This window comes from Anarhichas minor, unplaced genomic scaffold, assembly GCF_050575085.1.
Source record: "Anarhichas minor isolate MPS153535 unplaced genomic scaffold, ASM5057508v1 ptg000024l, whole genome shotgun sequence".
Classification (NCBI taxonomy): domain Eukaryota; kingdom Metazoa; phylum Chordata; class Actinopteri; order Perciformes; family Anarhichadidae; genus Anarhichas; species Anarhichas minor.
Genome location: NW_027466470.1, coordinates 1,736,176 through 1,761,036, shown reverse-complemented (window position 1 = coordinate 1,761,036; position 24,861 = coordinate 1,736,176). Strand labels below are relative to the sequence as shown.

General features: G+C 43.5%; 1 protein-coding gene across 2 annotated transcripts; it reads left to right on the top strand.

Annotated features, from left to right (window-relative positions):
- Positions 1–1,607: 1,607 nt before the first annotated feature.
- On the top strand, positions 1,608–24,827 carry larp4b (La ribonucleoprotein 4B). Of its 2 annotated transcripts, none has more exons than XM_076098534.1 (17): positions 1,608–2,173; positions 5,384–5,517; positions 11,503–11,656; positions 13,056–13,220; positions 15,073–15,151; positions 16,231–16,367; positions 17,226–17,329; positions 18,579–18,689; positions 18,918–18,971; positions 19,242–19,499; positions 19,813–19,919; positions 20,203–20,469; positions 20,855–20,879; positions 21,049–21,219; positions 21,469–21,671; positions 21,952–22,063; positions 22,731–24,827. In XM_076098534.1, exons 2-17 carry the CDS (start codon positions 5,437–5,439, stop codon positions 23,034–23,036), a joined length of 2,334 nt encoding a protein of 777 aa, XP_075954649.1. In that variant the 5' UTR covers positions 1,608–2,173; positions 5,384–5,436; the 3' UTR covers positions 23,037–24,827. The 2 variants fall into 2 exon arrangements, with proteins under 2 accessions (XP_075954649.1, XP_075954648.1); XM_076098533.1 differs by having other exon boundaries at positions 20,834–20,879.
- The last annotated feature ends 34 nt before the right edge of the window (positions 24,828–24,861 follow it).

Genomic DNA, 24,861 nt, shown 5'->3' with positions numbered 1-24,861 from the left:
GAAAATATAGTATACAGTATAAATAATACACTGCTTCGTTTACCTAAATATGAAACTTTGGTCACATGACAGCATCTTACTGTTAACCTGTTTACATTTCTGCCACTGTGCACATTTGTTGTTGTTGCTTTTGCTCCTTTTTGATCATCTTTCTGGCTTGAATCTTATTTAATTAATCAAATGAATGTAGAAATGAGTAAAAGACCACAATATCCAAATAGAGTATTTCAAGTAAAGTAGGCTACAAGTACTTTAAATCTGTACTTGAGTAAATGTACTTTATCACATTCTACTTAAAAAAAGTTTGGTCATTTTAGTTGTCAGCAAAAATTTGTCAAACAAGAGGAAATAGTGCGTTTGTTGGGGACTATTTTCAGCGGCGGATTAATCCACATTTTGTGCTCTTGTGACTATTTGGGACAGTGTGGCTCATTATTGTGTTTTTAATAGTTTAACAATAGAGCTCTATGACGCAGAAGTACAATATATATCATGCTGTAATACATAATACTTGTTAGAAGTAAATAATTGTTGTTTTGCGTTGTTTTGGGGCTTTTGTTGACAGTAAGAAGAAGTCGAGACTCTCACCCGGAAGCGACTTCACTCCATATTTGTTGTGATTCCCGGCGATCGAGAAACAGCCAATCAGCGGGGCGCCTGTGTGTAGTAGGCCACGCCCTCTACGGCTGATCACGAGTGGATCCGCGTGCGCCCACTGCCAGTCTCGACCAATCAGAAGGGTCCGCTGTGAGAGTTGAGGAGGGGGCGGGAGCTCGAGCTCTGTGTGACAGCTCCGGGTTCAGTGCTGCACCAGAGAGAGAAAAACAAATCAGGAGGTCTCACTCTGTACTTTTTGAAATTTATTTTTACTTTACTTCAAATTTTGATATGCAGCTTTAGCTTCCACTTTATAAATTAAGACGGGAACAATATTTTTGTAGATTGTAGATTTTGGAAGATCGGATGTATTAGAAAATGGTGGCTGTCTGAGGGGCAGGGGCGGAAAAAAATAAAAAGGACACCAGCTGCATGCAGTGGGGAACCAGAGTGCAGAACGTTTACTAGCATGTAGGGCAGCCTGTATGGCACTGCATCTCATTTTCTCCATTGGAAGGGTATCCTGCAGGGCACTTCATCATGTTTTCTCCACTGGAGGTGCCACCTAGAGGGCACTTCCTTGTGTTTTCTCCGCTGGAAGGGAACCCCAGAAGACACGTTATCATGTTTTATCTATCATGGGGGCATCACAGAGGCCACTTCCTTGTGTTTTCTCCACTTGAAGGGTTGCCCTATGTTGCATAGAGGGTAGAAAATACTTTTCGGAGGGCTCCTAACAAGGGCCAAACTGTGAGGAGTCTTGTAATTCCTTTTGTTTCAATGGTTTGTTTGAGTTTTGTTATGTTTTAAATATCTGTATCCGCTGATGATGACGGAGCGTATTTATGTTGTTTAATGTATTTTACACAACATAATGCATGTTTTTTTAAGGCATCATTAAGGGCACACTGCTGGAGACCGGATGAGCGGTAAGTGCTCCATCAACACTACCACCATAGACGATCTTTGCGCTGCACACGAAAGGGAAAGGAAACAGAACGACTTCTCCATTCAGAGCCCCCCCCCCTCCTCTCGCTCATCTTTAGCTTGTACCGAGTGTTTGATCGATCGGAAGCTTTGAGACGAGTTAACGTTTATATTTCCTCAGTTTCAGGGTTTAATTTTGGGGCTGGTTTTTTTTCTGACTCCCGTGGAGCCCACTGTTGACCGTGAGGAAGTAGCTTTGCGTGAAATTATCTCCAGACGCCAGATTTATCGAGCCCGAACCGCACAAAGTTGTTAGGCAAGCTAAGCTAGCTTAGCCTACCTAGCGAACTCTTAAGCTAGCTCACAAGCTAACTTAGCTTCGCAGTGCTGGTCGGAGCGTCGTTGTTTTTTGTCGCTGCATCGCAGCTGCACGTGGCTTCACACCCCTGATAACTGAAAACTGTTCGTCAGGGTTAAGAGCAATACGCCGGTTGCTTTCCTTGCTTCCTTTGCTAGCGTGCTCGATTGTAGCCTGCTAGCTAACACCCTGCGCATTTTAGCTTGGAAGCTAAATTCAAGGCCTCAAGTCCAGCACTACTAACAACCAGAGTATTTTTTGCAATTGCCGTGCAGGTGTGAGAGTTGACAGGTGAGTAAGAGACTGTTTTTTCAAACTTATTGCGGTGTCAAAAGCGGACATTAGAGCAACAAACATGCGGAGTAGACACTTGTTCAGTTAGCTTGCTTGCTAACTAAATATTAGCTTGATTGGTTTGGGGGAATCCGCGAAATCACGCCGGAGGTCGCCATCTTTCATTGGATGCTGCTGCAAGCCAGCTAACTCTGACGTCTCATAATAATAACATCACTAGACATGGCTGCGACTCTATACCCGGAGTGAACTTTAAACACACGTCGTGGTGCGTTCACGGCCTCCTCTCTGTTGGCCATTTATTACACATATTTAGCACTTTGCTCCTGTGACAACCTGCTTATTGCCTAGTGACGGAAGGAGTGTCACCGTGTGAGCTGTTGTCTGTCTCTCTGTGTGTGTCTGTCTGTCTGTGTCTGTGTCTCTCTCTCTTTCTCTCTCTCCTGCATTGCGTCTTGAGTAGAAAACTCAGCCCTCACTAAAGTTGTTGCAAACAAACGCACCCTCAGCGTGGTGTTGGCCTTGTTTTGGATGGAGATATAAACACTGGTTCTACACCCCCACAGGGGACGTACCAGATGCCTGGTTAACGTCCTCCACCAGCGGTAACACATCACCTAAAAATACCCCCCCACCCTCCTCGTTGCATTTTTCACCACCAGGCTTATTTTGGGTGATAAATCACCGTGCGGGGTGAAAACAAGGCCGAGCGAAGCCTGTGTTTTGGTTCAGCCCTCGTCTAGACGCTGTGATTGACTCACTGCATCTGTACAGGAAGTGACATGTACAGTGAACCCGGGGGTCGGTGTTTATTACGGGATGTATCGGGTCAAACTGTGATCACCCTCTGCCTCATAGTACAGAAATACCAAGACCTGGTCTCTGAGAGTACAGGTGTTTCTCTTGCGTTGTGCTGTAGATTGTGTTGTTTGTCAAGATGAAGTTATTCATGTTTATACATGACAGTAGTAGTTGATAGTTTCCAAAACACAACAAGACTGTGTGTGTGTGTGCGTGTGTGTGAGAGTGACAGTACATTTCAGTTGGCATGTTTTTAAGGCAACTGTTGAGAAAAGTCTGTCACACAACAGCTGTTTTGATAGCGGCCTGGTATTGATGCAGAGATGTGTTTAGCCCCATTCATCGCAGTGGCATGACACACACACTCGCCATGTATGGGAATCAGTATATGGATCAGAGGTCACCAGCTTTACAGCAATGCCATTCTTTTTCTGCTTTGTATGCAAACACAGCGAGTGTCAGAGACAGGCAGCCGATTGTTGTCGGATTATCACCGCTTTACAAAACGGGACAGAAACGAAGAGGTTCCTCTGCTCACTGGTTCTACGTGAGTGTGTACCATTGAGGTCAGATGTAGTGGTAGTGATTAATTACACTGCTGCTACTGAAACTGAAGCCTTTAAAGGTGCAGTTATTTTGAAAACGTGTCGCCTGCTGACACCAAAGTGCAGTTAAATGTGACTATAGAGAGACGCTGAGCGAGGTGTTGGAGGTGATGGTCAGTTGTGCTGAAGCAATTAAAAGGCTGATTGACAGAAAGTTAATTAAATTGATTGAATCAAATTTGGATATCCAATTAAACGGCTTTTCTTAAATCTGCTTGTTGCAGGCGGCTCCTCGCTACAGCTGCTTCTTTATTATTAAATAATCCGTAGATTACTCAGATTATTTGGTTTGTAAATTATCAGAAAGTTGTTTTAATAAATTCTCCTCACAAGTTCCCATTTTTCTCCATCCAACAGTTTGAAAACCAAAGATAAAATACTCAGTTTACTAACACTAAACTAAAGATTTTTTTTGTCATTTTTCAACCAAAAAAAGTCAAAGAATGACACAAATATTTTATTAACAAAACTCTTCTCAGCATTTTTTAGTAATTTCATAAAGTAAACGATTAACTGATTGGTTGAACAGAAAGTAGGCCTAATACTACATATTATGGACTTCTAGATTTATCATTATTACTGTATAAAAACAGTTTGTTTTTTGTTTAATATTATAATTAATCTTCACGAACCTTCAGTGAAATGCAAGCTTTAATTGAAACGTCATTTTGATTTCCTCTTTGTATTTCGTGAAGCTTGATGTCATTTACTGTAAACCAGTGAGCAGGAAGGGCAACATATTTCTATCACGTGGGAACATTAAGTCTGTTTGTTTCTGTTAAATGTGTCTCACTGAATGTAGAAGTCTCTACGATAGATGTGGAGACACTGTTCCTCCTACTTTTATTATTATTTACACATATCGCAGCATTCGTCTGAACATTTAATTCTTCTGGAAATGTTGGCCCTGTAAAATTATATTTTGTAAATCAAAAGAGCAGATTCAGACAACTTTTATAATGATAACATCAGTTCACTAATTATACTTACAAAAGGAGCTTACTGATGATGATGATGATGTTAATGAGAGTACCGGTCCATCTTCCAGTTCTCTCTGCTTTGACACACCTGAACCAGCCGACGCTCAGGTGTGTCCACAACATAACTGTGATTATTAAATACTCAACAACTTGATTTAATTTCCTCTGTTCAGGGCCAAGAAACTGATGACACGAAAAGACTCGCAACATTAATAATCTTCTCGTGTACTATCTCTGTCTGTGTCTCTGTCTGTCTGTCTGTGTCTGTCTGTCTGTCTGTCTGAGCTAGTCAACACTTAATTAGTGTGAAGAACAGTTTGTCGTCACGTTTCTACGTCGTCTCATTTTATATTATAGTTTTATTTCTGTGTTTTGAATAAGAGTTGCTAAACTTCACATTAAAAATCAATTCAGCCTCTTGAATCAAATTATTTTATCACAAAATGATTTGATGACCAGTAAAGTTTGTTTAGATAAAACATTCTTGGACTTTTACAGATGTGACGGTGCTTTTGCTCTTTCAAGTTAAATAAATTAAAACATTTTTGAGTTACAGCTCTAAATGTGTGATGTGTTTATTTAATTCCCTGTAACATACAGTAGTCTGTACACAAACTGGCATTGAAAACAAGTCACATTAGTCTCCGTTGTATCGTCAAAGTACTCAAAAGTAGCTATCGGACACTGCCCCCCCCCCCCCCCCCTCCCCTCTCTTTGGCCTTGGTCGTGGTACTCGTGTAACTTTATTATTATGCCTCAGTCCCTGTGATCAACATCCGTCCTTGAGTCCTAACTTGTTTGTCTCCTCCGGCCTCCTGCAGCTTCCTTGGTGACACAGAGACTTCTCCCTGAGGAGCCAAGAAGCAGACGGCTCATGACTTCTGACCAGGACACGAAAGTTGTAGCTGAACCACAGGTGCAGCAAGTACAAGAGGCAAAAGAGAGCTCTCATTTGGTGAGTTCCTGCCCACACGGATGCTGATGTTTGTTTGTTTTACAGCTTATTCCTCTCCTCAAAGTTTTCTACATCCTGGTACTTTTGAGTCCTTCCAGTCCCAGTCTTCTTCAATACAGCATGATGTTCATTTAGTAACTTATGGTCCATTTAGAGTCAAACAGACCATAAAGCAGGGGATGCTTTAGGGCGGGGCTACAGTCGACTTCTTAAATACAGTCTGTGGGTTGAACCCAGTGAGCATTGAGCTTTTAAATCCTCTGATATTTAAAGTGAAACTCTGTTTTATCAGTTGTGGCTCGTTGATGCTTCCAGATTAAAGCGGGTGGAGTGGTGGTCATCCTGCTTTATCCCAGGACTAGGTGTGTTGGCACACTTATCTATCGTTCTGTTCATACTGGGTGTGATCCTTCTGGCAATGAAACGTCCACAGTTGTTGTTTTGTTTTCATGTTAACATCTGTAGCATTCAGCTGGTGTGAACCTTTTTTCATGGAGTGATTTAAAAAAAAAAAAAAAGAAACATTAGGCAGAGAAAGACACATGTGATGTTCTGTTACTATCTTCACTATCAAACATCAAATGTTATATTTGACTATTGGAGTGCTGCAGGAATGAGTCTTAAAACCCGGTAATGAGTCAGCATTTCTGTGTGTTTTTCCACCGTTTTTCCACCGTTTTTCCAGCTGCTCCTTTGACGTGAAATATATCTGAGCCATGCATTTCCTGATTTTTGGCTGCTTCAAAATAAAAGCGTTTAAATAACAAAATAACGGGGGGAAATATATGAAAATGTGTTTAGCGCTGAGTTAGTTGAGCTTTACTTGCAGTTATTCTTAATTTAAAACAAGTCTACTAATACTGTATGGAGGAAGAGTAATCGGCAACACTAACAGTGGGCTTTTATTGTGAAGAATCACAGGAAATTGAATGTGTTCATCCACTGAATGGTGTGCTGCAGTCCTAAAACTCTGAAATGAGTCAGCATCTTTCCACTTCCTGTTCCCTCATCTGGAAGTCAAAGTGTTTTTGGTTTGATGGCTGAAATTAAGTCTGTGTTTAAACCGAGCGGAAGAGATTTTACATTTTAAATAAAATGCGTCCGTAAATACCCCTCTGGAGAATTAAGAAGCTTTTACATGTCTTAAAAAAAAAGACACTAATCACTACAACACAAGTCAGACTTTAACGTTCTTACTTCTACGTTCATGCTTCAAAAAAAACAAAAGTTGTGTTACTTTCATGTTTTTGCTCATAAATTATCATAAAAGTAATTCAAAATCCAGTGTCGTGGAGAGAACCGGTGTGACGCTATAACTTCCTGTTGGGTCGACTATAAACACGTCACCCCTCCATGTGAAGGAATCCCGTTTAAACCAGTTTAAAGAATGAACCAGTTGAGCTGATGTGAGGGTAAAGCTGTTAACGTTTCATGACAGCTGACACTTTTAAGGATATAACTCTAAACACACACGGTGGTGTTGCTGCTGCTGACCCAGACGTAGAATTACCTCCAGACTCTTTGTCCACACCTTTTTATTAGTTCCTCTCTTAACTCACAGGTAGCTGCTGAAGTTTGTCTGGGATTAACTCGCACTGTGAGTGTGTGTGTGTGTGTGTGTGTAGTGAGCAGAGAATGTTGTACATTTTTGGGCTTTATTGACATGTTTGCGAGAGATTTAAATGTATCAAGTGTTTAGTGAAATAGGACAACGTAAACTTTAAACGGTTACTAAAACCCACAGTTTTAGCCTTCCTTAAAATATCAAGAAATGCCTTTTAGAAGGTAAAAAACATAGGAAGAGGTGATCGTCTGATTATTTTATGTAAATAAAGTAGGATTACAATCGCTGAGAAAACTGCTGTCTTTGTTCTACAGTACTTTAACATGTAACTGGACTTTACTGTTTTTAACTTGCTATTCACGATGGCCGTTTTCTATTAGCTTATGCTAATTGCTAGCATGCTGACTATTATGATAAGGGGGGGGGGGTGTTACACCAGCCTCCAGCCTGTATTTGACACCAACACTATGGCTTATAGGATTAAATTGATCACTTCCTGTTTGGGTCGCGGTATGTTTCAGGCTCCAGTGACTTTTTAAAATCATTCTTCCTCGGAGCAAAGATGACATCTTCTACTCTCTCTCTATCTCTCTCTCTCTCTCTCTCTCTCTCTTCAGCAGTGAAGGTAGTTTACGGCTCTCTGCTTCAGAGGACAAGCAGAGAACTGAGTTTAGGAAGAGAACCTGTGTGTTGTTTCTGATGGCTTTAACTCAACCTCCTCCGAAGAGGACAGAATGTGGAACTGAGGGTAAGAAGTTAGCGGATGGCTAATTTCCTTTACAAAAAGTAAGGAAATGGAAAGACTCCGCTGTCGTTTACACATGGGGGTAAGATGGGAAAGAAGATATGCAGCGTAAAGGAAAAGAGGTTGATGCTTCAGGCTGTGCTGTCATTACAAGGTGGGAAAGAAGTGTTCAGAGAACCAAAAATACTGCTTCCAGGTTTGAATACACACAGTTAAGGATGTCAAGGCTCCGGAGCAAAGTCTGAGGCATGATGGGAAATCTACTCACACACACACACGTGTGTTTTTTTGAAATAGTCATAAAATCCACAAGAAATCTGCACAAAAATTCTAGTTCAGTCCAGGTAATCTTTATAAATGCACATTATTTTGCGTATAGTATTGTTACTTCACACGCTGCCCTGTCGGTTTACTTAAAGAGGTAGTTTGGATGTTTTGAAGTGTGGTTTTATGAGGTACTTCTACATAGTCGGTGTATTTCCTACAGTATGGAGTGTATGGAAACCGTAGAACAGTGTTTGAACCACGGGAAGTAAAACTGAATCGTCAGTAATTTCCTCAGAAATGAGATAAAATGAAGATAAATGACTGCAGAACACGATTAAATGTCATTAAATTAATTAAATATGGAGTGTATAACTTGGAAATATTAAAACCAAAAACTTCTTTAAACCAAGTAATCGGAATTGAGTTTAGACTCAAATCACACTGGTGTCGGAGCAACACGAGTGTTTTCCTCCTCATTCCTTATTCACACACACACACACACACACACACACCATATGCTTTGCACATATGTGTTAGAAACAGAGCAGGAATCAAACATGACCTATTTATGTTAAATCACATCAGTTGGGGACTAAAGCTGCTCATGAAGCAGGACTCGCACTGGGATCAGATCCTCCTCTCGTCTGGTGAACGTTACTCTTTAACAGCCGAGCCGCTATTTAGTTAACGAGCATTTACAGGTATAGAAATACAAAAAACATGTGGGAGCAGAAACCTAAAATGCTGAGGAGACTAGAGGAAACTTAACTAGCTTAACTTATCCCCCTTTGCTGCTGCTAATGCTACGTCACACTTGTATTTAACAACTTTACATGGCTCATTAGTTTTTACCGTTTAACGGCACAGATGAGGTTAAAGATTTGCGGTGTCGGAGGTTAAACTTTGGGCTAGTTTCTTTTTCTTCTTGATGTACTTGGAGATTGTGCAGAAGACCAATGATGATGTGAATCTCAGCAATTTTGGGCGTAGTTCATAGTGGCCACCCTCTGGGCGAGTAGCTGAGATATTTGACTTGCCCGAAATGGAAATATCGGCCTATTAAAAAATGTATTGTATCAACAGGGATTTTGATTATTACTATAATTTATTAACGTGCAAAATCATCTCAAAGCAACAAGACATTACCATTGACAGAAATGGTGATTTCACCTCACTCATCATTGTAAAACGCACTTCATTCAAACTCAACAGAAACAAACTAGAAGTCATCAGAACTGTGTTATTGATTGCTGTTTTGATTGTCAGTCGCTTAGAGCTGGTTTTAGGAAGTCTATCTTTTTTTATATAGCTGTGAAAACATCTCCTTCAAACAACTGAATTTATTCAAGTTTCTCTGCAACATTAAATTTACAAAATTACATTTAAACACAACATGATGATGATATAATTTAATGTCTCAGTGGATGGATTTAATATCTAACGAGGCTTTTATTGTGAAACATTTTGCAGGACCCTGTTGTGGATTGTGGACAGTTCCCATCCTTTAAATGTAGCTGCCATCTTGGGTACTTGGACACTTCTATTACTGCAAAATACAGACGTGATGATGAAAGATGATGGATCACTTCTCCATCTAGTGGAAACCGTCATCAATGTGGTGGTTTTAAAACGTAAAGCTCTTGTTTTTATCTCGACTAGTGTTGGAAAGCATTTGTCACAATAAATCTATATCTTTCGGGTGATGTAGTTTGGTAACTTGTGAGTTTGTGTAGGTTTGAATGCTCTCTTACACTGATCTGGTAATGCTTTTATCACCTTGAACCACTTCTGTTGAAGTGTTGTAGTTGTGATGTGTTTGATTGCTCATCGCTCAGTGATGTAGCTGTCAGAAAAGCAAGATGAGCCTCAGGTCTGCAGACGGACGGATGCGTCCAAATTCAGTTCAGTTTGTTGTTGTTTTTCTCCCCTGAAGGACTCCATCATGTCTGTCCCTCTGTCGTCTCGCCTCCATCAGACGGGCAGTAACCCGGCTGCCCTCCGATGACACCGTCTCGTCTCTCGTGATGAATCACTTTCTCCTCCCCAAAAACACGCCTTCAATCAGGGAGAAGCAGATAACCTTTCCCTCCTCTGTGTGAAGGAAGGGGACATTTAAAACAAAACAGAAAACACTGTTGAAAGGTCAGAGAAACGTCCACATCCGGTGATGTCAGCCAGCTCGGACAGGAGTGTGTGTGGTGGAGGGGGGTTGAGATATATGACACAGGAACAATGTCTTCTTGATTCTCATCTTGTATCACGTCGGTGTTCTCTCGTCCTCTTTTTGTTTCTGTGACTAATTCCAAGAAGCAGGTTTTTATTTTCCTGCCTTTTTCTTGTGCCTCTGCAACTCGGCGTGTTGGCAGAATAATTTATTTTAAAAGTCTCAAGACGGCCAATTTAATTTGAGCAATGTCCTCGAGGGGGGGGGAGGAAGGGTTGGAAGGGTTTGATTTAGCGTGTGGATCACTGGAGCCGGCTTTCATCTGAGCTCAGGTGTGCAGCTCAACACCTCCTCGACGGCTCTGGTGTTTATTTATTTTATTTTTTGCAGAATAACGTCGAAAAAAAGACAGAGCAGAGCGTGGCAGTGCATTTGTAGGTCCAGGTTAAGGCTTGAGACACACAATGTTGTGCCCTGTGCGGATGCGGTGGATTCTCGTATCGCCACTGTCGGGAAGCTCCTGGCCCGCTATACGCCTCGGGAACCCTTCAATGAAACGCTGGTTCTGGGTTACAGCCTGTTGGCCCGTGAGACGTGCACGCTGAGCCGCTGGTTTGATCCCGTGAGTATGTCCAGCAGGGCTCTGTGGACCTGGTCCCAGTGTCGAGGTGTTGGTCTGAGGGACTCTTGCTGGCAGATGATTGAAGCTTAGTTTATACTCGCCGTGGTGAGGCTGGCGCGTGGTCGTGCATCTCTGAATCTCTGAAAGCACTATTTAATTATCTGGTGATCATACAAACCAGGTACATTCTTTTTCAGATGCTTTACAGACGAGAGGTCTTTAAAAATCTGCATTTAAGTAAATATTTAGCAGCCAAATCAAATAGTTTTCAACCTATATTCTAACCAATATTCAACCTTTTGTTTCTTTATAATGCATGTAATACTTGACTTGTTTTCTTTACAGAGTTTGTACAAAGGCATTAAAGTAGTTCATGAATATGAGATATTAGTTTACAGATAATCAGAACCCGTCTTCTGCATTGTGGAGGTTGGTATTTATGGCTTTATGCCGGTTACACCGACAGTCTATGGGCGAGCTCTGTGCTGTAACTGTATGTTAACCGTCATGGATCCTGAAGGGAAAACATTACGTCTTCTCTTTGTAGCTGTGCTTTTTCCCTCGTCGGTAAATGTTTCTTATCTGCAGACATCCCTGACCCAATTTCTGTGTTCTTTTCACAGGAATCCGCCAAGGTTTCGGACCTCAACCCCAATGCGAAAGCATGGGCCAACCACATGTTTAGCCTGGACCCCAGCGGGAGTGCTGACACCACAACTGCTGCCCTGCAGCCATGGAAGGAGGGCTGCAATAGTTCGGCCGATCCCGGCCCAGAAGGTCAGCCAGAGATTCTCGGGATGCAAAAATATGTTTAACCGCTTCTATGCTTAGTTTCATTGGGGCGAAAGAAACGGATGTTAAATATAAATAGCATATAAAAAGCGTGAAAGCGTATAGATGCCATCAAATGGGATAATATATAGTAGCGGTGCTACGACTGATCGGCGATGATGAGAGTAACGGGTGTGGTTAAAGCACTGAAAGGAGTGGAAGTGTCAGTTGGACACTGTGAGTAACTTGTCGTTTTAATTTATAAAAACTAAACGGAATAGACTTTAGAAGTTGGTTCGGTGGAGTTGAAGCACTGAAAGGAGCTGAAGTGTTCAAATGAAGCCCGTTTACTTTGCATATCCCAAAAAATATATATATTTATATATCTGTAATAATCAAATGGCAACCAGTAATGTGAGCTTGTTGAAACAACAGTTCGGGTTCTACTCACAAACCCTTCTTTAATATATATATTGCAGCCTGTCGGTGTCCGTTTCTTGTCACTTTTCATGCTGAGACGCCTCTTAAATCATTCATCCTCAATTTAGAATGAGCTATGAATATTCCAACACAGTCTCTCCCCCCCCCCCCCCCCCCACCCCCCCCCCCCCACCCCCCCAACCCCCCCAACCAGCCTCGCCTCACAAATGAGCGTAATCACTCACTTTAATGTGCCCGGCCGAGTGTAGCCAACGCAGAGGCAACGAGGATGTGGTGGCGAAACAGAAACTATTGATTAGTCTTCGTTTGGCTCTGATTGACGTCCCCCGTCGTCTCCTACGTCTTGCGAGGACATTTATGGATATTTCGTTGCACAAGACTGGAGGCTCAATACAGTCTGGGCGTTGACGTAGTGGCCTTCTTCTTTTTAATCATCACGGAAGGAAACTTCTGTAACGTTAACCATCACAGTGTGAAATACAGTTTTACTGACGATGGTTCTCCTCCAATATTCAGTAGAACACGTGTTTCTAGTCTCTGATCTCTGATCATGTTTCATTGTAAACAACCAATCAGTGTTTGAACCAACAGGAGGAGAGCTAGTAACGTTAGCAGCACCGCTAACGGCTAACCAACGGACACTCTCTAGTAACGTCCTCAAAGCCCGTTTCATTCACCTCAATTGCAGAAGCGACCGGGTTTTAATCTGAAACAGGTTTCATGTCAGAGACGGATCTTTGTTTGTAATTTCCCCTGTTTCATAAGTTTCATGTTTCCTCATGCTGCAAACGAAACACTTCCTCCATGATGACCTTTTTTCTATATCTGATTAAATGAAATGTACAGCCTGATCATGTCATACTGTCACTCACCACTCTGTTGCTCCTGGTTTCCCATGATTGGTCCTTACATCTTTCCTTTCATAACAATCATCTCACCTCTCCTCTTCTGTTTACTGTCTCAGGCTATGAAGCCAGCGAAGACAAGGCGTTCAAGGAGCCCCTACTAGCCGACCCGGATGAGCCTCCACCGGTGCCGGTGATGCTGGCCGAACCGGCCCCCGTGGCCCTGGAGAGCTCCGAGCCGGCCTACACGGAGTACCCCGAGCCGGGGCAACCAGGGCGCACAGGTGGGCTGGTTAGTGATTGGCTGGTGGTTGTCTACATGGTCTAGAGGTCTCTTAAAGGGGTCTCTAATGTCTCTTACTCTGCAGCCACGGTTCCCTTCACTTGCATCTTGTTCCTGAGCTTTAAGAGGAGAAGAGGAACTATGTTTTTATGTGTATATGTGTCTTTGTGTAGCTGTGTGAATAACAACCTGCGGTCTGTATTCATGCTGCTCACTGTGTGCTGCTGAGAGGCACCAGTTTATATAGTTTATTCATTACTTACGCCGGTATTTATAGATGTTCTGATTGTGAAATCATTATTTCATGACCCGTACTTTGAGTGCAATGTCTTCGCTCTGGTGTGAAACTTTAGTGATATTGAGATTGTGTCAGATCAGACCAATCAAATAGCTGATATCTAATGAGGGGGCGTGTCCGTTAAAGGACTTCCTTGAAGGCTGCTCTCTTGTATCCTCAGAGATCCCTCCTCGCTCCTCAGAGCAGAAATAAGAGCTTTGAGACGGCCGTCAAGATGCCGAAACTAGAACAACTTTGAGGAGCGAGGGAATGTTGGATAAAAGAGTTGGGATGCACCCCAGGAGACGCCTTAAACTGCGTGGCGAGCGAGCTCTGAACATGAGCGGAGGCGTTTATAATCCACGATGGGCGTTCAAACTAAATGAAGTGGGAAGATTTAAAAAGACGAGTGGAACCGACGAAAAGCCAAAGAAATAAAGGTTTAATATCCTGTAAACTATTTGATTTGACTGCAAGATATTTACTCAAATGAAGATTTAAACTAAAGCATCTAAAAACAAATTGGCCCTCTTTGTATAATCCCGAGACATGTAAATAGTTTTGTTATTAGTGAACTATTTGTGACAGTCACGTGATCACGCGCGCCTTAAGAATATTCAGGGTGTTTGTGTGTGTGTGTGTGTGTGTGTGTGTGTGTGTCAGGCGTGTAAATTTGACTAAAATTTGGATCAGCTGGTGACTGTTTAGACTCTTTCAGGTTTTGTGGCTGCTTTCAAATTCAGAATCAGATTTTACACTCTGATTAACTTGAGCAGGTTTTTAGGCTTTAGAAAATGTGTATTTCCTGATTTCATAAATGCGACGGAGTGTTTGCCGTCAGATCAGATCTTTTTGTCATGTGACGTGAACACTCAGTCACCGAGTGGGGAAACTCCCGTCTCTTCATCGTCTCAGTGGTTGGTATAACGTTGCATCATATTGTTTAATGGCTGTGCTCTGCTTCAAGCAGCAGAATGTATTGAGCGGAGGTGTGGCAGTGACTGCTTCAGAGCTGTTTTGTTTTCATGTTTTATTTATGGCAGCATTAAAGTTTAATTGGCCGTTACCAGACGCTCTCCACGACAAGACATTCATCACTGAATGCCTCCTACCTGAGAGGAATGTCAACAACTAACCCAAAGCTGTGGAGAGAGAATACAAACCATCACACGAGTGTCTCTGTTCTCCTTCCCATTGTTCCCAGAGATCACACCACACGAAATGATCGGCTGCAGATTAAGAAGAAAGATTCAAATGTGTATTTTAGCCTTTAGCACACTTCAGGAAGTTGTTGTCCTTAGAATAGAAGAGAGCTAATTCTCAGTCAACTTCCCCTTGGTGAGGTCAAGGCTGTTAACTGGTTTAAGTTCTGTTGAGCTACAATCATGCTACGCGTTTTGTGTCATCCTTGAAATATTCTGCATCTCTGCTCTTCCTCGCCCACATCCTTCTTTAAATTCAGTTTATTTCATTCACATTGAACTGGTTTGAAATGCTGTTTTGCTCCCAGGGTCAGAGATGAGTTCTGGTGCTCTTTAATTTAACAAAGTATTTCCCTCTGTGTGTGTGTCGACAGGCAGCGACCCTCAGCCAGAGAGTCCTCAGGAGGGTCTGAGGGAGCACCTGAAGAAGACTTTGGAGTTCTGTCTCTCCAGGTGAGTTTACTTTTGAGAGAAGGTCACAAGAACTCACACGCTGAATTAATTCAGGTCCTCTAGTTTGTAGATTGTAGTCAATTAGTAGTACTTTTATATAAAATATGACATTTTGCAAAAGAGACTCTGGAAGTATTTTCCCTAAAATGCAACACAGGAAGGAAAGTTTTTTTCTTTTATGATTTATGTCATTCAAAATGCTGTTGATGACTCAGTGGAATCTCTCGGTCTGTCTGTCTCTGTCTGTCTGTGTCTCTCTCTCTGTCTGTGTCTCTGTCTGTCTCTCTGTCTCTGTCTGTCTCTCTGTCTCTGTCTGTCTGTCTCTCTCTGTCTCTCTGTCTGTCTGTCTCTGTCTGTCTCTATCTGTCTCTATCTCTCTATCTGTCTCTATCTCTCTATCTGTCTCTATCTCTCTATCTGTCTCCATCTGTCTCCATCTGTCTCCATCTGTCTCCATCTGTCTCCATCTGTCTCTGTCTGTCTCTGTCTGTCTCTGTCTGTCTCTCTCTCTCTGTCTCTCTATCTGTCTCTCTCTATCTGTCTCTGTGGGTCTCAGACGTGGTCTGAATGAAAGCTTTATTTCATCCAGTTGAATTCTTCTGTTTTTGGTTGTTTAGCTGCTGGTTTGAAACAAATCAAGGCCTCAGAAACTTTAACTTTTATTTTATTTTTGTTCCTCTCTGAACACACCGTCAAATACAGTTAACTCTTCCAGTAGCTACTCCAAAACCACAAAAAAAGAAAAACCTATCGACAAAACCCCAATGAACACGACCAGACAGAGAAACCACAAGAGTTGTTATGAAATACTGGAAGAGAAGAATATCTGAAGTGAAACCATAAACACTTGCGTAACATTTCCTTCTGTTGTGTGAAACAGCTGTTAGACAGAAGCACATTCCCACATGTGTTACCTTTGTGTTTCCTCAACAAAGCTGCTGGACGTTCATCACATGTAGAGTGTCAGTTTAATGTGAGCGCGCTCTGTAGCTGCTAAACAAAGCGTTTAATCCTTAATCTGAGTAAATAGAGGTTTGATTAGTGTGTGACCCACCTGTGTGCCTCCTCTCCTCCTGCAGGGAGAACCTGGCCAGTGACATGTACCTCATCTCCCAGATGGACAGTGACCAGTATGTGCCAATCGTGACGGTGGCCAACCTGGACCACGTCAAGAAGCTCAGCACCGACGTGGAGCTGATCGTGGACATTTTACGATGTGAGTCGAGTTAAAACCGGGACTTTAAATGATGGTCGCTCACCCGCTCGACGAGGCTTTAAAGCCGTGTTCACACCAAACGCTCCATTAGTTAAAATACCTCAGCGCTGTGTCTTTAAAGCCAAGCGGTGTTTAAATTCTCCACCCTGACATTGTTGAATCATAGATGGAGGAAACAGATATTGTATCCGTAGGTGTTCACCGTCTATGGTACAAACAATGAAAACGCTGCCGTATTTACGCCTATATGACGTTATTTTGAGTGTTGATGGAGCTGCTACAATGTTAGCTTAGCATCGATCAAACCAAACTTCATTCAGAAAATAAGCATTTTAAGAGTTGTTTGCTTGTTGTCTTGCGGAGAGAACGAACAAAACATGAATTCACTCTTTTTACACATCTGCATCATTATGTAGTTATTTCAACGTCCTTTTTATCCGTTTACTGCTATTAAATCACAGTAAAATAGTTTATTTTGGGCTCATACAGCTGAAGTAAACCAGCCGGCGTGTGGCCTGCTACATACAGTGAATACAGCCTCTGGATGTTGTTTGGTTCCCTGAGATATGAGACTTCAGTGATTGATGAAACGTTGTCTCCACGGTTTGCTGTGAACACATAAGTCCAGATAAACTTAACAGGAACAGAGAGTTTATCAGCATGTGGTCGGGGGGTGATTTCCCCGGAGAGGCTGTTAAAGTGCATTCAGCGGTCTCACCTGCTTGTGTTTGATTTATACACACACTTAATTCACTCCTTCATTAATCCTGTCTGGCCTCAAGCTGCAGTCTTAGTAACTTTGTGTTGTTGTTGTAATTCAAACCCTAATCTGCCTCGTTCCGTCCGTCTGCTCTCCAGCTCTGCCATTGGTCCAAGTGGATGAGAAGGGGGAGAAGGTGCGGCCCAATCAGAACCGCTGCATCGTGATCCTCAGAGAGGTTCCAGAGAGCACGCCCATCGAGGTCAGTGTGTGTGATGTGGTCCTCGTTGTTTTAAAGGAACGACTGTCGGTGAACAAAGACTAGATGGATCATTCATCCAGATACTCCTTCAGTGATAACCACTCCAGAGGAGATGCACACATTATAACTCAGACACCAGATGTTTTATTAGCTTTTTTCTGAGCTCCTTATCTTTATTATTCTTGCAAATGTGTGTATTTAATATCACTAGTCTGAGGTCTTGGTGATGCAGAACACCATCTGTTTAGTAGAGTTTGATGAATAAACCACGACAGCCTGGTGGTGTCGAGGGAGCTCGTCCTGCATTCATACATCACCTGTTGTTTTGTTACACCTGGTCAGGGTTCTAAAGATGGAGACCATCAGCAGCATGTGTTCCTGCTCACCACGGTGCAGGTTTCAGGAGGTTTAGTTTGACTCTGAAGCCTTTTGCTGCTTCCTGAGGTCAAAATGTTTTATTTCATCTGCACTGATTGAGAGTAACATTAGTGGAGCTGCAGCTGCAGATGGACGTTTTTTAAATCACTTTGTTTTGTGAGAATTATCTGCTGAATATTTGTCATATTTTTTTGGGATGACTCCCATGTACGTACTTTTTAAACGAAACAAAACTACATCCTGTTCATGTGGCTCTGATGTTTATTCAGAGGCAAAGATGAGGTCGAAACAGGGAGGAAACCTATTATTATTATTGTTGTTGTTGTTGTTGTTAATGTTTTATTTATTGTGCATCAACAGCAGCACCGGCACATAAAGTATTCAAAGCCGACTAAATAATTCACGGCAGGACTCAGACATGATAATTGACAAATGGGTTCCTGGAGCTACAACGTAACTACGTCCTGGTGTTGATTCTTCTGAGCATATTGTGTTTTATTTTAGTTTGTAGATGTTTTAGCCCAATGTTCACTGTAACAAGCTAAACATGCAGAACGTCTGCACATATAGGACCTGTAGAAAGCACAAATTATGCTTTTTGTGTCACATAATTCCTCAGTTTCCTAAATATTACTCTAGCTTTTAATGTAAATATGCATTAAATCAATGAAATCATTTGCTTCACACAGAAGGAGAACTTCTTAAAGTGCAAAGATTGTTGACTAAACACCAGCTGTTCACATCTGTTCCAGGTCAACGTAATAGATAAAGAGAGTTTTCTGTGTGACTCAGCTGTTATGTGGTGCAGAAGGTTGTTTCGGTGCGTCACAGTGAACACATCTGAAGGCGGTGACGTTTTGTTGTTGTGCAGGAGGTCGAGGCTCTTTTTAAAGGGGACAACTTACCCAAGTTCATCAACTGTGAATTTGCCTACAACGACAACTGGTTCATCACCTTTGAATCAGAAGCAGACGCACAGCAGGTAAGAGAGTGACCCCATAATAAAAACCCAGATACCGTCGTACTTGTGTATGTGATCAAGACCCAGGTTTCCCTTTGAAGTACTCCGTGTTATATTTGAGTGATTGTGAAGTTATTAATGTCATACTTACAGATTCCTCTGGTGTGTAGATGAATGAAGTTAGCATTCTGTTTGTGTCATTTTTAAACTCGACTGGTTAACAGAGTTGTTCTCTTTCTCTTGATGAAGGCATATCAGTATCTCCGTGAGGAGGTGAAGACGTTCCAAGGGAAGCCTATTAAGGTAAGTTGATTTACCATCATTGTTGTGTGTACCAACAAATACTGACTCCAAATCACACTCAACGTTAAAATATACTACATGCAGAACCTCTTTTAGACGGTCTTTAAAATTCTATACAAGCTGAATATACATCTATTTATCAGCCACTCTTCTTTATTTATGAAGGATATAAGTTTCTTCTTCACACTCCAGTATGCAGAAGAAGCAGATAAATCATTAGCTGGTATTGATCCCCCCCCCCCCCGCCCCCTCTTTCCTGACTCCTCCCAGGCGAGGATAAAGGCAAAGGCAATCGCCATCAACACTTTCATGCCAAAGAACGGTTACCGGCCGGTGGAGGTGAACCCGTACGCCCACCAGCAGCACCAGCAGCACCAGCAGCAGCAGCAGCAGCAGCAGCAGCAGCAGCAGCGCTACACGTCCTACTACATCCCGCCGGTTTACAGCCCCCAGCAGCAGTTCCCCCTGTACAGCCTCATCACGCCGCAGGCCTGGTCGGCCACACACAGCTTCATCGACCCCACGCTGGTAAGAGCTGACGAACGACGACGCTTAACAAGTGTTTATCAGACAGATCAGAGGAGTTTTGGGCTCGTTGAAGCCAAGGACGTGATATTTAGTCGGCTGTTATTAAAATGGTGTTATTTATTTTATTTTATTTAAACACATTAGTGTCTTGTAAATGTCTCCCAGAATTGGTTGTTTTTTCGAGTCTATATCTGTAGTTATTTCCAAACAATCTTTTAATATAAATTATTACTTTTTTCCACTTTCCTCTCGCTACAAACACTCATAACCTTCGTTAAATAAATATCATCTTTTGGGCTTTTCTGTTCTCCAGGTTGCACCGTTTCACAACAACCAGTTCATCAATGGATTCACCACATCACACGGTTTCAAACCAGCGACGTCCCCGCTCACCGTCAGACACTACTCGCCCAGAAACAGGTTGGTATAACTAACGAGCGTCGTCAGATCCTGCTAAGAGAAAAAGTTTTATTATGCTGTAAACCTGCTTGAATCACTTCAAAGAAAAGTGCTTTTCTGGCATAATCTCATATTTTATATCCGTCTTACAATGATTTTCATTAGATCATATCATTTAAACTCATGTGTTTAAATGTCTGAAACGACCCACACACTTTTTCTCTAATCTGATATTTCCAGTTAACAGTTTAAATGCAGCTAGTTGCTGATTCTTGCTGAGTCTTTTCTTTCCCGTTTCCTGCAGGAATCACAGTAAACCTCACCTGAGGCCGACCCTCCCGACGGTGGACCGCAGCAGCGCGGGGCTCCTGGACAACCCGGGCCTGTTCCCTAGCTTCCCCAGCGAGAGGCTCAACGGGGTCCGCAGCAGTCCGCCGACTCGACTCCCCGCCAGCCAGCCCAGGACCCGGTTACCCTCCACCGCCGCCTTCCCCCGCAGGGACACCGTGGGCACGGGGCGAGTGACGGAGCCCACGACCCCCGACTACTCCCTGGGTATCGGCCGAGGAAGGTAGGACTCTGCTGAAGTACTGCTTTGTACCTCTGTGTGGCTCCATGACGGTATACTAAATGTTAAAAATACTTATATTAATGTAGCCTGATCTTAATCTGGTACTGGGCAGAAACACCTGCTTTAAACACAATGACGGCAGAAACACCTGCTGGAGTTATGTGCATTTTATTTGATGGGATTAAAAGTTAGAAAAAGAGAACTGCATCAACAGTTAACATTAGATTTCTGCCGTTCTGAGACGTAAACCGTTGAATCAAACGACGTGAAAGCTCTTAAATCGGTTACTGCGATGCAGAATCGATGGATTCGTCGTCTCAGACAGAACGGATGTTTGTAAAGTGAAGTGTTCTCTTTCTTAAAGGAAAAATGTTTCTGCTTCTAGGAAAAAGAGGGACGAAAAGTTTACAGTAAGTACTTTTCCTTTTTGTCGTCTTCCTTGTCGTAGATTTGGTTTGAGTTTACCCTTTTATGGAGATTCTTACTTCTGTTTTGAGCTCGTTGTGAGTCCCTCCTCCTCCTCCTCCTCCCCTTCTTTGAGTTTTGTGCTGACTCTGTGTGTTTGTTGCCGTCGCGTAGAGAGTGACGCCTCAGTCGCCGCCTCCTCCACCCAAACCCCCGTCTCCGAGCTTCGAGCTGGGCCTCTCCAGCTTCCCCCCGCTGCCCGGAGCAGCCGGCCACCTCAAGACCGACGACGTGTTCGACAACCGGCTGGCCAGCAGCGTCGTGGTCGGACACGCCAAGGAACGGGTGAGGAAACTGAGCCGGGCGTCTTTTCTACATATATTAGATGCTGTTTGGGGAAATTCACACACAATTCAGCAAACTGCTGTCAAGTTATCACTGTTTCTTACAGGGACAATGCATTACTTTGTGGCAAGTTGCGACCAATCTTTAGGATTTAAGGACAACTAGGAGCGACTCTCATATTATATATCTTTAATAACGGGTTCGGGACGCATCCTTGCCTTACCTGCTAAATCTTCTCCCTGTTTGCAGAATGTAAGTGCTGATTCCAGTACCGGAGGAGCGCTCTCTCCAGCGGGCCCCAAAGAGCCACTTCGGTCCTCCTCCTCCTCCTCCTCCTCCTCCCCGATGCCCACGAACTTCCAGCCGTCGCCGACCGCCCCCCCGGCCTCAGCTCCGACCCTGACTCCGACCGCCGGCACGCCACACTGTCCGGCTCCCTCCCTCCCAGCAGCGTAAGAACCACACTGGCAGAGTAGATTCTGAAGCGTAGCTCAGGGGTCTGTAAGTCGATAAAGGGTATGCTTTAGGGCGGGGCTTACGGTGATTGACAGGTAACCAGAGACGTACACGGCTCTACATCTCCTCTATTAAATCTCCGACACAGACCTCCTGAGTGTTATAATCATGTATTTCACACAAGAGTCCGTCCGGCTGTTGTTGTTTCACCATCTTTTTATTTTTTCACCACTCGTCGTTTAATCTGGCGTCGCCTTCTTGTTCTGCTTGTTTCAGGGAGGTGAAGGTGACGGAGGTGAAGCCGAAGGAGGCGCAGTCGTCTGTGGAGCGAGTCCCCGGCACTCTGTCCACTGCAAGCAAATCAGTGCAAGTCAACGGCGCTGCCACAGTCAGTATTGATTCCTTCTTTACCTTTTATGTTTTCCACCCTGTCGCACCTCCTTTTTGTAAACGCTCACCTCCTCTCAGACAAATCAATCTCATCATGAACACAAGAAGGTCAATTAATTCTGCAGCGTCTCGTATTGATTTCGATTAAAGACGTCGGCTCCTGGGGGAAAACAATAGGTGTGCATTTTTCGGAAAACGGATCTTAAAAAGGTTTACTTGTAACAACTGCACGGACAGTTTTTATTATTTAGAACATGGTGTCTTTTAAAGGAAACACCGGCTTTGGAAAGAAGGACTAAACTTCTGCTTCAGTGCCGGTGAAACTCCCCTCGGCTTTAGTTCTTTTAGCGTTGCAGTAAAACACAGAGAGCTGAAAACCTGCAGCTGACGAAACAGGACGATAGAAAGACGACTGCAGACCTGCGTAGGTGGGAACAGAAATCCCCAAAGAGATGATGTGAGAAACGGCAAATTATAATACTGCTGTCAGGTTGAAACTCTGAGACTCTGATAAGGTTGAGATTTCAGGATTTTGTGTAGTACAGATTTATGAAGCAGAATAAATCCTATTAGAAAATATATAATCCTACAAAATGCATCGGTGCTCAAAGGTCCAGGCCGGTAGACGACTGAGTGTTTTATGTCTGTTGTTGTTTTGCTGCCAGGAGCTGAGGAAGCCGTCCTACGCTGAGATCTGCCAGCGGGTGAAGGACCAGCAGCCGCCGACCCCCAAGGAAGCCAAGCCAGCCTGCGCTGCCCCCGGGGGCGAGGAGAGGAAGTGCCCCGACGCCGCCGCCCCGACAGGGGAGGCCAAGGCCAGAGAGACAAACTCCTCCTCCTCCTCCAAACCGGCCGTCAGACCCCCGAGGGAGGCCCGGAGGCCGGCCGGGCGGTGGGCCTCTCCTCCCCCGCACCCAGGGAAACCCCCCAGCAGAGATCCTCACCACACCCCGCCCAAGTCCCCGCAGTAGGGCGAGTCCCCCGCCCCCCCACCACCACCACGCTCCACAGATGCGTTAAAACAAAAAAAGGAAATATAAGTCAGGGCTACTCAATACTTATATCCCCGAATCACCGGTCACAAATGAGAATAGAGGACGCCTTCTTTTCTGGATCAGGGCTTGCAGACAAAAAGCACTTTACTGTGCATGTAGAGCACCAGTTGCATTCTTTTTCTTTTTATTTATTTACTTTTTTTTTTATTTCTCCTTTTCTCTCTTTTTTGTTTTGCATCACGTAGTTGTGTCCTTTAAGTCGGCACAGACGACACTGAAATTCACTCATTCTGTTCGAACGGCCTTGTGTGATTAAATTAGTCAGAGGGGCATTGTTGGAAGCCCCTCCCCCCCCCCCCCCCCCCCCAGTGGATGATGGGAACGCGTGCGCACAACAGACTCCGCCTTGTTTGGCTCTCACAGTGAGGGGTTTGTCTGCATGCTGAGGGGCACCGTTGTGCAACTTGTAGCTTAATTATGGGTCATAATCAGCAGATGTGTTTTTTAATACATATTCAAAATCCATATGCAAGACGTGACATCGAAATCTCATCAAGATCCTTTTGGTGTAAATCGCCTCAAACTGATTTTTTTATTTTGCAGATTTATTTACACTAGATGACTTTTGCGAGTTCTTCCTCATCATCTTCTCTGTAAAGAATCGCCTCCCTCTGCTGTGTTGTTTTTACTGTTTGCTAACAATGCTAACTGGCTAGCTGTGTTGCATAGCTTGTGTCTAACGGCCGTGATGTGATGTCAGCGCTGGTTTGTTGTTGTTGTTTTTTAAGCGTCGGACAATAGCGGCTCGCGGAAAACAGATGAGGTGGACGGTGTTTCTGTTGAGTTGCTCGCCACGTTTGTAAAAGACGTTTAATGAGTCAAAGGGGGGGGGGGGGCTACATTTTCTTGGCATTTTATGGGAGAAAGCGGAGCACGCTCTCCTTTAACTTCCTATTTAAGAAAAAAGAAACTGGAATGAAACTTCTCAGCAGGCACATACTGTCAAACGAATTTAAAGTCCAGCTGTGACGATTAACAATGGACGCTTCGCGGCGGAAGCGGTTCGGTTTCGACGTGACAAAAGAGTTAAAGTCTCCTGCGTGTGAAGTTCACCAAAAAAAGCGGCACGAGTTCACAGTTTTGGTGCAGAGATCTGGTGCTAGAACGCTGATGCTCATCTTGATATTTAAGAAACACTTGATTTACATCCACAGAACTTCATTTGCACTGTTAGCGGGGGGTTTTCAGACTCGCTGGTAAAATTTGATGATAGCAACTGAAGCGGGGAAGAAAAAAAGGGAATTTATTCTGAAAATCAAGGGAAGAGGAAAAAGTTACAAATGCAAATTCGTTTTTCCAGAAGCAAATCATCTCGCTGAAGCCTTTAGTGGAGTCTTTGTGCCTTGTGGATGCCTGTTGAACACACTGTACTGAAGGACGGATGTTTTTAGTCACATGACTCGTTTGGCGGCTCGTTGCTCGGATGCTAATTTACATTTCTGCTGAAGGAGTTGTTTCAGCCTGCGGTGGTTTGGATTCTGGGCTCTGGTTCTGTATCGGTGAGGACTCACATAGAAAGTGAGACGGTTGAGTCGAAGGTTTTACTAAAGAAACGCCGAGTTGTTTTCTGACGTGTTGGAGCGTGAAAGGGTTTCGTTAGTGGAGTCTGGCGTGAACCAAACATCCTTTTAAGGATTAAACACGTAGACGAGAGCAGGAAACAGTCGTGTGAAATCCAAACCTCGGGGGGGGGGGGGGGGGGGGGGGGGGGGAGTGAAGATGAAGATGTTCAGCTCCCTTG

Coding starts and splice junctions, on each gene's coding strand:
- larp4b (XM_076098533.1), top strand. CDS start 5,437: ATGACTTCTGACCAGGACACGAAAGTTGTAGCTGAACCACAGGTGCAG. Junction 13,221..15,072: donor GGGGCAACCAGGGCGCACAG/GTGGGCTGGTTA, acceptor GTGTGTCGACAG/GCAGCGACCCTCAGCCAGAG. Junction 18,972..19,241: donor TCCAAGGGAAGCCTATTAAG/GTAAGTTGATTT, acceptor GACTCCTCCCAG/GCGAGGATAAAGGCAAAGGC.